We start from the raw sequence: 11,749 nt of genomic DNA, 5'->3' as shown, positions 1-11,749 counted from the left end.
AACATATATATATATATATATAAAACATATATAATAGAAATAATCCAAGGAGGATTACATGTCATTTAATTATTTATTAGCAAATAATAAATAAATTAAATAATATCAAACATAATATAGCCAATTATTTACCTTGTCTCTTGCAAGTGCCCACAAACTAGCTGTATGTAAAGAGCACAAGTCTAATTGTTGATTGTTATCGATATTATTGGTGCACAATTGACATGCTTGCAAAACCTCTAACGCACAGAGGAATGACCAGCATTCTATAGAGCCTTCAGGTTTCTGTACCTCTAAGATTCTTAGTTCACTTAATGTATTATGAACAAACGATAAGCACCTTTGTGCAACCTGTCAAGTATATTCAGTATATTTAGTAACAATTATAAAATATGATAATTATATGAAGCTATTAATTATCAATAATTTGTTAAATTACAAACCTCCCAAGGCTTATTAAGCAGGAGTAGCATGGCACATTGTCTACTAAACAAATAACTCCTAAGATCTAATAAAGATGCCCTACATTCAGCCAAAAGAAACCTCAGACGATAGTTTGTACCGTTATTTAAATTCACACCTCCCCAGTTGTTCAGAGGTGTTTGAAACAGACCTAACCATCCTGGAGTATCTATAAACAGTTTATCTACATTTAGGTTGTCACTTTGCATCTCAATGTCTGTTCTCGTTGCATAATGTATACCTTTAATACAAACTAAATATTTAAAAAATTAACCACAATACCTCCTACATTAGAATTGAGCACAAACTGTGTAAAGAGAGCGTCTAGTTCATCATATTGCACCAATGCCTCATCATACAAACCCAGCATTTGCAATACAAATGCCAATTCTTCCTAAAATGCCAATTCAATTAAATAATAGAAAAAGTACAAGTTTCAAAATTAATATTAACAAATTCAGAAGATACATGTCGTGCCATAGAGAGCGATCAATTCGTCAATGAGTCTGGAGTTTGATCTCAATCCTCATCTCAAGGATATTAGTTATTAGTTAAGTATATTCTCTTTTATACGAAATTGGAAAACTGAGGATATTACGAGATATTATATAAATGAAAAAATTAGATATATTATAATGTCGCGAATCCATATTTTATTTAACATTTAATTTTATGATGAGATAATTCAGTAGAGATGAAAATTTATAGCAAGCATTGTAAAAGAAAATAATGGCACCTGTAAAAGAAAATAATGGCAGAAATTCCAACTAGGATTGTTCCGCCTTTCTCTCTGTTCACGTATAATATCTTCAAAACGCGACAGGGTTTTGTCATATGCAGTCAACATCAAATGACGAATACGAGTTATCAAGCCTCTCCATGATTCCGCGGAACGAGATTCAGATTTAATTGGATTAATTACAGCAAAGCATCTGTCAAACAGATTATGGATATAAATACATTTCTATGTTACATTACAAGATTAAATATAAAAGATCATATCGTATTACCTGTCGCCATTTTTAGCAGCAAAGTCACTTCGTATTTTATCTAAGACAGTAGTCCTAGGCAACAATTTATTAGCCTTCTTTACATCATATGTTTCTACCAATACAATCATCCAATCTTGAATATGATATAAATTCAGTATTTTTAACCAGGCATCAATATCATCTCTGACACTAGTCTTATAAGTATCAACATCCTAGAAGAATATAAAAATTTATTTGCTAAATTATTAAAAACATGAAATTAGAGAACATTAAATAATGTAATCTACAGATTAGAAGCATTACATGCTTCTAATATTGTAATAATAACTTTTTATTTAAAATAATTCAATATTATTTTAATGAATTTAAAATATAATTTTTAATATTTTTAATATAATAAATGAAAGACATATATCATTCCATACAAATATATTTTATATGTAATAAGAAACTAATTCAAATGGAGGACTTACAGAACATTCTGTCCAATAAATATGAAAAATTGGCTGCTTTATGAGATGCCAATCTTTGTCAGTAGGCAAAATATCTCTGGAAAATGGCACAAAAGTAGTCCCAAGTTTGACTTGTTTAATTGGCCTGCTGAACGACCGGCGCCATTCTACTGTATCCGTAGGTATAGCTTGGAGTAAATTCTTTTCCAATGTAGAAAACAAATTTTCATCCCCAGCATCTATATCATCACACAAAAAATTATTATATTCCAATCCTATGTCACCTGCTTTGAGAAATGAAGCATAGAATGACATCCTACTGCATTGGATTACTCATTTGTGTTATAAGAAACTGTTGCAAAGTCCACTTTGTACGTTTGCTACATGAATAGGCCTCTTTTTAGCTGAACTTTTTGCATCTTTTCATTTTCTCCAATATGAAGAGAAAAAGAGGAAAAAAAATGAACCATGCAAGAAGTTATGCTGAAAAGAACAAACCTTAAATTAAAGTTATGTGATATCGATAACAAGAATTAAGAGAATTGGGCAAAATAATTAAATTAAGTCTTGCAAAATATTAAATTATTTAAAACAACATAATAATAATAATAATAATAATTCGCATGATGTATTTTCTTGAAAACATAAAGTTGACATATGTTCCTTAAGAAAAGAAAAATCCAGAGGCACACATTATTGATGATATAAATTTTATCCGGACATCGATTATCTCGGTTGCATGAAAGGAAACGAGAAACACTGTCACGAGGATTGACAGATGACAGGGGGAGAGGGGAAGGCATCAAGAATGATGCCTGAATGTCACGTTATCAGCGCGACACGGAAGGGCGGAGACAATCACGGCGGAACTCACAGGTGACGATCGGTCTGCTATCCACAGAAGCGCCCGCCTTGCATGCCTCACCAGCCACGGACGATCCCCCATTGCAGTTCATCGTTTCTGAGGACTGGCGGTGCGCCTCGCGAACTCGCTGCTCCCAATCGGGCCCACGGTCATAACTTCTCGTCCCTCTCTCGCCGGCGCGCATATAGAAACCTTCTGCCAAGTCGCTCGGGGATCCGGGTTTTGCCGAACCCGCCGCGAGCGGACAGGTGACTCTAACTAGCGAGGTCTCAGAGGCGATAAAAAGACGAGCTGAACGTCCATAAGCATCATTCACCTCACACTCTCGAGCTCCATTGAGGTTGGGAATGTTGGGATTTTTTAGACATCTGTTCCTTATATTGCGTTGACTTACACTTTCCGCACTTGAAACGCGAAAAACTATCGCATGATTGCACATCGAAGTGAGAAAGAAAAACGACGAGGAGTGCGGAAAGTGTCATTGTTGCGATGTGTATCATATCGATTCGTGGAAAAGCGGGGCTCTCGATATATCGTGTCGTTGCGATATTCGTCGCTTTTCAACACTTCCGATTGGTTGTACGATTGCCAAAGTGACATGACCTTTGTCGTTCGTTTATATTCTCTGCATACACTTTTTATTTTTCCTTTCCTCTTCAACACTAAATTATATGTAGCTTTCTCTCTATATGTATCCATCCCATTTAAAGTACATAAAGTGCAATGATAATTTCGCTTGCTCGTTTACTTCGTTTCACTTGAACAGAATTAAACGTAATATTCCATTCACTTTCTTTTGAAATGCTTTTTACAGCCGATCGTTCTAAGAATTGCTTCTTCACGATGACATTATCACGCTGTTTAAATTAAACGTGAAAAAGTTTGACACATTCTCATGATACCTTTACTTTTAATTGCGAGACATTTTGCAGCAGTTTCATCAACTTTTGCATCACTTTGCGCTGGAATTTGTTTGAATTCCAATTTCTCTAATTCTTTTTTTAATTCTTTATCCAAGTTCTTTCTTAATTTTGCATAAAGTGATTTTGAACATATACGATTGTTAAGAGTTAGTAGTTATACTTAATATAATACATTTTACATAACCTTTCGTTATGCCGGTTTCAGCCAAAACGATTGTTTCGCTTTAAGAATTTAATAACAAAAAATATGATTCCGAGAAATTTAAAAATATCTGGCGATGTAGTCCCTTCAAAGAAGGAAAGTCAAGGCTATATTGATAATTTAAAAAAGAAAGAGAGATTTCAGTTAGAAGAGCTTTTAGAAAGGCAGAAAAAAATTCTTGCTAATAAGTAGGTAGGAAGTGAACTATTGAATCTTAATGTTTCGAACAATCTTGAAGCATCTCGTTTTCTTTTCAGAAAATTTATTTCAAAGCTTCCCGACAAAGGAGAGAAAATTATAAGCTTTTACAATAAGATACAGAAGGAACTCGAACACAGAAATGAAGTGGAAGAAGCAGCTAATGTACTGTCACGGCTTAACATAGCATCCGAAGGCAAAATGGCTATGAGCGAACTGGAATGGACAGGAAAATATAATGAAAGGAATGATGAAAATATGACTAAAATCATTGACTTGGATAGTGATGATGAAGAGGATCCATTAAAAATACTAGCACAGGTTGAGATCTTGTTTATAACATTGATAATAACTTTCGTCAATTGATATATATATATGGTTTATTTTGCTTTAACAGCCTACAGGAACTGGTGTTCACAAAAAAAAAATTATACATATGGTACCTGAAGAAAACCTCATCAAACCTGAAGACATAGCAGAGATTGAAACCTTTAAGACAGATCTTTTAGATACAGAGCATGTCAAGTATATTGTTGATAAAGTAGAGAAGGTACAAGAAGTAAAAAAAAGAGAGTCATTTAAACCATATAAAACAACAAAAAGCAACGTACATGATCCAATGCAGGAAAAACACAGAAAATTGCATAAATATTGGGAAGTCACGGCAGCTACACCACCTCTTATAGTTCACGGAGCAGCTAAAGTTCTAAGTTTGAACGAATCTTTAAAATTACAGAAGGAACAAATTGAAAAATTACAGGTAGGAGTATATTTTCCATTTTTTATGTCTTTTCATTCTTTTCAGGGACTAGGAAAACATTTTAATATCAAACATTTTAATATTTAACAGGAAATTCAAGCGAAACATGCAGTAGAACGTCTGGCTAATCAAATAGGATATACTATTGGTTCTACACCACAAAATGTAGGCAATTACCGCACACAATATACGAACGGTTTACTTTCCTCATCTTCTTCTGATGATGAAGAGGAACACGAAATACACGATGAGGAAGATAACGACAGAAGTGGAACAGTTGTATTTACTATAGATTCTATAGAAAGTTAACAAAGACTGTTAAATATTGCGAATATGCACGACAAATTAATTCTAAGAATATTAATTTATTTTTGCTTTAATGAAATTAAAGCAAAGCGTTTTCCTTACACGATTCTGTATATATTTCAATTTTTTATATCGAGTTTGGAAGTAAAAGAGTATTCTGGATTAAGATATTTAAGAGACTTTATTTTTTGTTTTTGTAACATGTATGTTAATTGTATCCAAAATTATTGATGATCGCTGTGTACGGTGCCGTTGCTTTGGCAACTGATTCACCAGCTTGCTTGGTAAGTTTCTGCAAACAAAATTTAATAATTAGTAAATCTCGAATATTTATATATAAAAAAATCTTTGGAAAGAAAGTAAAATATGACTAAATTTTTGATGTATTAATTACCTTAAGTTTATTCCTCTTTTGAACTTCAAGGATAGCTCTGGCACGCCTCTTGTTCTCCAACGTGCGAACCACGTCCTTGTATTTCCATCCAACTTCATGAGACAATCTGCCCACGTGACAGTACTGAAAATCAAAATTATATCAGTATCTATATTGCTTCAATATTGTGAACAAACTATTTTGCATAAAATTTTATAACTCAGTTTAAGAGATCATCATTAAAGTCAAGTAGACTAATTTCAGACGCAAATTACCATACCATCATTGTTCTTTCATTAAACAGATAAAATTCAAATATAAAAGAGACTATTTAAACAAATTTAAATATATATATATATCTTACTTTTCTGCCTGGTTTGAGGCACATCACTCTCATAGCACCAGGTACAACAACACGCTTCCTGCGATCATATGGTGGTGGACAACCTTCGTAAACCTTCAGTCGCCTAAGAGCATCTTTGCCTCTTTGTGTTTTATGTGGGATCATACCTGTAAACGAATCTTTTTAATATCTTCTTATACTTGCTTCATAAGATAGTAATGAAATCATGGCATCATAAAAAATAATTCTTTTCATGACCTTATCAAATAATGTAGGTAAAGGTAAATGTTTGTTAATCATGTGCAATATCCTTATTTTATGTTATGATAATATAATCTCAACTGTACGTACCACGAACTGTTTTCCAGAAGATCTTGCTTGGCGCTCGGAAGTGGAATGGACCACGTGCAGGATTTACGTTACATCTTTTCCTCAAAAAAGACATAAATTTCAACTTGTTCCTGAAAATTGAAAAATACATGTTTAGTATCTATTGTCTCAACATTAAAACAAGATTGCATAAAATTTCATAATTCAGTTTAGAATTTCTATTATAAAAATCGGAACAGATTAATTTCAGATGCAAATTACCATACCATCACATTTTCCATTATATATAATACTAGATAATATTAATTATACTATTGACCAAATGATCTTTTCTTATATGAAATAAAGTAGAATAAAATAATATCAATAATAGCTATTACTGTCTATTTTATTAAGTAATAAAATAATAAATATTATAAATCAATTTAACCAATAAAACTCCTTACAATTCAAATAATAATGAACAAGAAAAATTAATAGAAGTCATAGTAATTAGATTGCAAAAATTTGAAATTAATTTAAAGTTTCACATATTTAATACTTTGACAAATATTTTGAAACTTCAAATTAATTTTAAATTTATTGTAATTCAATTACTTTGTTAATTCCTATTAAACCTTCTTTGTTCATCATTTAATAAATTTTATTTTAATTATTATTGTTAGTTTTAATTAGATACTATAGATCAAGCATTAAAATAAGAAGTGTGTTCCATTTTATAAAAAAATATCATATGATATATCATTTTAGCATTGCTTCGGTAAACAAGGATAAAATAGTACATCATGTGCATCATGAATAAAAAAAAACCAATGCAATGGAAAACAACCAAGACATAGCTAATAAGGATTTGACAAACCTGAAGAAGTTACCACTAATGTTGAGTTGCTCGCTGCGTACGACGATAACTTTGTTGCCTTGCAGAATGGTTTTGGCAACAATTGCAGCTAATCGTCCAAGTAAATGGCCGCGACCATCTATTAATATTGGCTAAAACAGTAATAACCTCCACAGAAATTGAAAATTGACCATCATACAGTACAAATAATTCTTACTTCTTACAATGTTTGTTCGCGTTGCTTGCATTCTTTGCACTCAGCTCATCTTCGCTTTTTTCAACACCTGAATATTTATCTCATTTTAAGATATACATTTATCTTATTTGCAAACACTTAAAAATTTCAAGAAACGGGAATAGACATATGATCTATTCACATTGTATGAAATTCCCAAATATTTTTGCACTTAAAATAAGATAGATACATATTTTACCTTAAAAAAGTAAAGATGTCGAGTATCAAAAGTACAAGCAACGCGACAAACCTATAATGTGTAGAAGTATTTAGGGGAGCCATAAGATACATGCGATTTGGAGCACGAAACTATTAAATCAAAAAAATCAAATCTAGTTTGGAATTTATACCGTTCAATATGTACAATGTACAATGCGTTTCGATCTCCGCATGGAATATATGATCGGATGTTACCACGTGCATGACATTAAGTAGCGAAGCAGCTTTTTTTTGGTAACTGCGAATTTCCGAGGAATATCAAAGGACTCGTGCATTTATTCTATATGTTAAGTAATCGCGATCGCGTATATACACTGCGTAAGAGTTACTTAAACTGTCAGAAATATCGAATTTCTGGATACGAACCTTCTCGCTGAAGCCCGTCATCTTGAGACCTTACCGGAAAGGAGTCACAACGGGAGAAACATGCGAGTTTCTACCGGAAGACAACTACGCCGCGCGCTGCGCTCAGAGCAACGCAGTGTAACCAACATTGAAATCTGTTTTTACGATTTTTCTCTAGAAGATAAGAAAATTTTCTCTAGAAATAAAAAAATTCCATTCAACAAATGATTGAAAAACGATTGACTTGAAGGATATTTTCTACACTATACTTTTCGTTGTTTTCTATACTGATTCAGCTATAAAAAAAAGACCTCATAGTGAACACAACGGTTGAGTAAACGCTCAGTAATTGTTGGAATAAACTTTTAGATCCATAATAAATCTAGAAGAACGTACCAATAGCTATGATCCGTAGAGAAAACTGATCAATGGTTGCGTTTAGCAGACCACGACAATTTTACAATTGTTTTATGATTGCTGAGATAGGATCATTCTTCTAAATCTAAAAATATAATTCAATCAGCACGAAGAAAATTTTCAACAGTTACAAAATAAATGTTCTGCTGAACGTAGCCATCGAGTGTTTATTGATTTTTTAATATGATTGATGTGGATTTGCTTTTAATTTTTCAAGTTTAAAGCCAATATTCATAGTCGCTTTTTATATTTAAAAGATTATCTTAAAGCTGTATCCACACCAGTGCTAAGACACTTTTATAACTCCTGCACACAAAACGTGACAACGTTTGCCGCGATTGAGCCAATCAATTTATTGCTTTTCCATAAAAGAATGATTGACTACTATCTGCGGAAGCTAAACAAGGACAAATTATGAATATCGGTCACAGTTCGAACTCAAATCAGTACTTGAGAAATTTAAGAAATAATTGAATAGGTTCGATTGGAATCCATTAATTTTGAATAATTTAATTTGTACTCTAATTAATTTAATCAATAATTAAATAAATTATCAAGTAATTGTTTTATTTTGACATAAATTTAATTATTAATTCTTCTTAATTCAATATAAAGATTAGAGATTTATTTGCATCGCATGCTTCAATACGCTCAACATAGCTCCTACTCACTCCAACGTGCTCGTTGGAATAGGATGTTAATAATTGGAGTATGTTGAAGCCAAGAAATGCAACGCGAACAATGAATTACTTTAAAAATATAACTAATAAAATTATCGTAAATCGCAAAGAAAATAGTAACTTTAAATAAAAACAGAAAAATGATGATTATGTTAGACCGATAGTATTTCAAAAATATGTATGAAAAAATATACAAGATAATAGCTGTGTTTTTTTTTATATAATATTTAAAAATTATATCAAAATATCTTTTATTTTGTACATCTATTTCAGAGCTAGTGTCATCATTTCAAAATAATATTTTTTTTTTTAAATAATTTTAAATTTTAGTCATTATTAGTAAGATATATATGTATCATATATTATTACATGTATTAATACATACTATCGTGAGTATGATCAATGTAATATTATTATAAATACTTTGAAGTATTCTTTGATGATTGATCAATTCGTAAGTTTCTTTTTTTTGAATCAATCAAAATCAAACGCTCCAAAGCTTTGTAGTGAGACTTTGACTGCACCCCATATATTATATTATATCCCATTAATTAATAGTAAAGTTACAATAATTCAAACACAAAATTAAAAAATTTAAAGAAAAAATATATATTATGTAAGATACATTGTGTAAAATAAATTTACACATTGTCTTTGACATATTTCTTACATTTATTTATATTCGCATATAATCAGTATCTTTTTTTAAATAAAAAATATCTTATAAAAAATATTAGTTTTCAGTATTTATTGAGAACGTCTCCTATATTTTTTTGCTTTATCAACAAACCATGGCTGCAAGAAGATATATCTTTCGTTATCAGGAGCTTCTTCAGTATAATTTATAACATCTCTAATGAATAGTGTCCAACGAAATTTATACATGCATTTATTATAATCTTTAGTGATAATTCTTTTGACATTATCTAGAAATATCTTGCAGAATATTTTGCTCCTATTTATATCACAAGGTGGCTGCAATATAAATACATAATTTTACATTAATAAATTCTTAAATCAGCATTGTTGCACAATTTTAAATAAAATTATTTATCTCTGAAAGCTTCGGCAAATCACACATTGAATATTCTTTTATTATTCTTACTATATTTTTGTCTTTTAATCCACATATAATTCTATTTATATTCGTCAAATAGTTCTGACTTCACCAATTTATCACTCTATGGCAGGAAATTTTGCTATATATATTTCCATTTTCACTAAGTAGTGGAAATGTTTTCAACTCAATTAATTCAAAAGTTTTTCTTTCAAGTGTATCCCTTATAGGCTGTTGCGAAAAAATACCACCTATTTTTGTTCCATATAATAACGAATAATTGTCAAAGTTGGCTTTAAACATTCAGTAAAAATGTTCACACTCATTAAGATGTCGTTTTGGATCTGGTATATGTGATGGATGATCTAAAAAAGTTCATATATTAATTAATTATATAAATATTAAATTAAATTAATTATATAATATATTCAACAGGCACAATCCATTTTGTTTGTTAAATATATCTAAAGCAAAATACATAATCAAATTTTCATATAAATAAAATACCTGCTATCATGTACTGATCAAACTTATATCCCCATGACTGAAGTTGTTTTTCTGACATTGATGCATTGATGTATTGATGTTCTCTTTCATTCGAATAAAATTCACATAAATATATTGTACCACGATATTTACTGGCGCAAATAATCCATTCGTCACGCATTTTATATAGGCTATATAATATTGTTTTTATTGTCCCACGAGACGCAATAAACTCAATATCCAACCTAATTAATATTATTTTTAATTAGAGTAAAATTTATTTTTAATTAGAGTAAAAATTCAGTAATATGCCGATAACATAAAATTGCAAAAATAAATTTTTATAATGCGTAAAAAGTGCTATCTGCTTAATCAACTATTCATTTATTGTAACTATACAGGACTACACAAATAACACTTGTCCTTTTAAGAATGGATTCTTTGGAACATTCTAAGAAGAAAATTCTTTACGAAAATGTTAAAACTATTATAGTTTTTATAAATTAATAGCGATTAAAATTTATTAATCATAGAGTTGATATTGACATTATTTTGACGTTAAAGACGTCATTTTGATGCTAAAATGACGATAAATAACATCAACTTGTTTGCTGAGAAAATATCAATTTAATATACTACATATTTCAAAAAAAAAAAAATTCATAATTATATTCGTTCGTCTAGTAAACATTTTGTAATAATACCGTGCCTGAACACGCGAAATATCAGCTCCGTGATTAGTGAACTTTAATCGCTATTAATTTAGAAACTATTATACCCTCGATATTTTTTGCTGATAATTCATAGAAATCAAATATAAGCGTTAGCTTCGAGGGATTGTTCACCTCTTAAATCTGAGATTGGGCCATTAAAAAAGTACGTAATGTCTTTTAGAGTTTTGTGTTTAATAACATTTTTCAAGGAGAATCGAATCGATTTTGGTATGTTGTGACAGGTCCCTTGTTAAAAGTTGCGGTCAAATTTAGTAAATAAAGTTAAATTAAAAGTTAATTTTAGAAAATACTAAGATAAACATTCCAATAATCAGACATGCTATATCTCTATGTCCGAACATTTATACACGATTTATTATTATTAATCTCAATTGTTTTTTACAATATTATAATTTAATTGTATTTAAAAATTATTTTAAAAAGCATTTGAGATTAATAATAATAATAAATAAATATATATAAAGTTTTATATAAATATTCGGACATAGTTATATTAGATACATCTACGATCACTCTCCGGTATGTTTATATC

The 11,749-nt window shown here is 30.3% G+C and overlaps 4 protein-coding genes across 4 annotated transcripts in view; 1 reads left to right on the top strand and 3 right to left on the bottom strand.

Annotated features, from left to right (window-relative positions):
* Nucleotides 1–3,197, bottom strand: part of LOC108684182 (trafficking protein particle complex subunit 10) — a 6,336-nt gene extending 3,139 nt beyond the window's left edge. Inside the window, exons 1-7 of the mRNA XM_018188345.1 lie at nucleotides 2,781–3,197; nucleotides 1,928–2,145; nucleotides 1,473–1,666; nucleotides 1,199–1,394; nucleotides 745–856; nucleotides 444–631; nucleotides 125–351 (exon numbers count right to left, since the gene is read on the bottom strand). Of these exons, the coding sequence (XP_018043834.1) occupies nucleotides 125–351; nucleotides 444–631; nucleotides 745–856; nucleotides 1,199–1,394; nucleotides 1,473–1,666; nucleotides 1,928–2,145; nucleotides 2,781–2,955 (1,310 nt within the window). The 5' untranslated portion in view covers nucleotides 2,956–3,197. The remainder of the gene's footprint in view (nucleotides 1–124; nucleotides 352–443; nucleotides 632–744; nucleotides 857–1,198; nucleotides 1,395–1,472; nucleotides 1,667–1,927; nucleotides 2,146–2,780) is intronic.
* Nucleotides 3,198–3,399: 202 nt separating this feature from the next.
* LOC108684181 (DNA-directed RNA polymerase II subunit GRINL1A) lies at nucleotides 3,400–5,188 on the top strand. Its single transcript, XM_018188344.1, has 5 exons — nucleotides 3,400–3,545; nucleotides 3,900–4,084; nucleotides 4,154–4,415; nucleotides 4,492–4,854; nucleotides 4,945–5,188. The coding sequence occupies exons 2-5, from the start codon at nucleotides 3,942–3,944 to the stop codon at nucleotides 5,161–5,163; spliced, it is 987 nt and encodes a 328-aa protein (XP_018043833.1). The 5' UTR covers nucleotides 3,400–3,545; nucleotides 3,900–3,941; the 3' UTR covers nucleotides 5,164–5,188.
* A 134-nt stretch (nucleotides 5,189–5,322) lies between these two features.
* On the bottom strand, nucleotides 5,323–7,940 carry LOC108695011 (60S ribosomal protein L13a). Its single transcript, XM_018204724.1, has 6 exons — nucleotides 7,865–7,940; nucleotides 7,066–7,196; nucleotides 6,228–6,337; nucleotides 5,898–6,043; nucleotides 5,555–5,677; nucleotides 5,323–5,452 (listed from the first exon to the last, which is right to left on the bottom strand). The coding sequence occupies exons 1-6, from the start codon at nucleotides 7,883–7,885 to the stop codon at nucleotides 5,369–5,371; spliced, it is 615 nt and encodes a 204-aa protein (XP_018060213.1). The 5' UTR covers nucleotides 7,886–7,940; the 3' UTR covers nucleotides 5,323–5,368.
* Nucleotides 7,941–9,675: 1,735 nt separating this feature from the next.
* The window catches only part of LOC108694923 (decapping and exoribonuclease protein-like), a gene marked incomplete at its 3' end in the record, with an annotated part of 3,148 nt that continues 1,074 nt past the window's right edge, over nucleotides 9,676–11,749 (bottom strand). Inside the window, 3 exon segments of the mRNA XM_018204617.1 lie at nucleotides 9,676–9,911; nucleotides 9,991–10,362; nucleotides 10,505–10,728. Of these exon segments, the coding sequence (XP_018060106.1) occupies nucleotides 9,676–9,911; nucleotides 9,991–10,362; nucleotides 10,505–10,728 (832 nt within the window).

The sequence above is a fragment of the Atta colombica genome, unplaced genomic scaffold (genome assembly GCF_001594045.1).
Source record: "Atta colombica isolate Treedump-2 unplaced genomic scaffold, Acol1.0 scaffold126, whole genome shotgun sequence".
NCBI classification, from domain to species: domain Eukaryota; kingdom Metazoa; phylum Arthropoda; class Insecta; order Hymenoptera; family Formicidae; genus Atta; species Atta colombica.
This window is presented reverse-complemented; position numbering and strand designations above follow the sequence as displayed.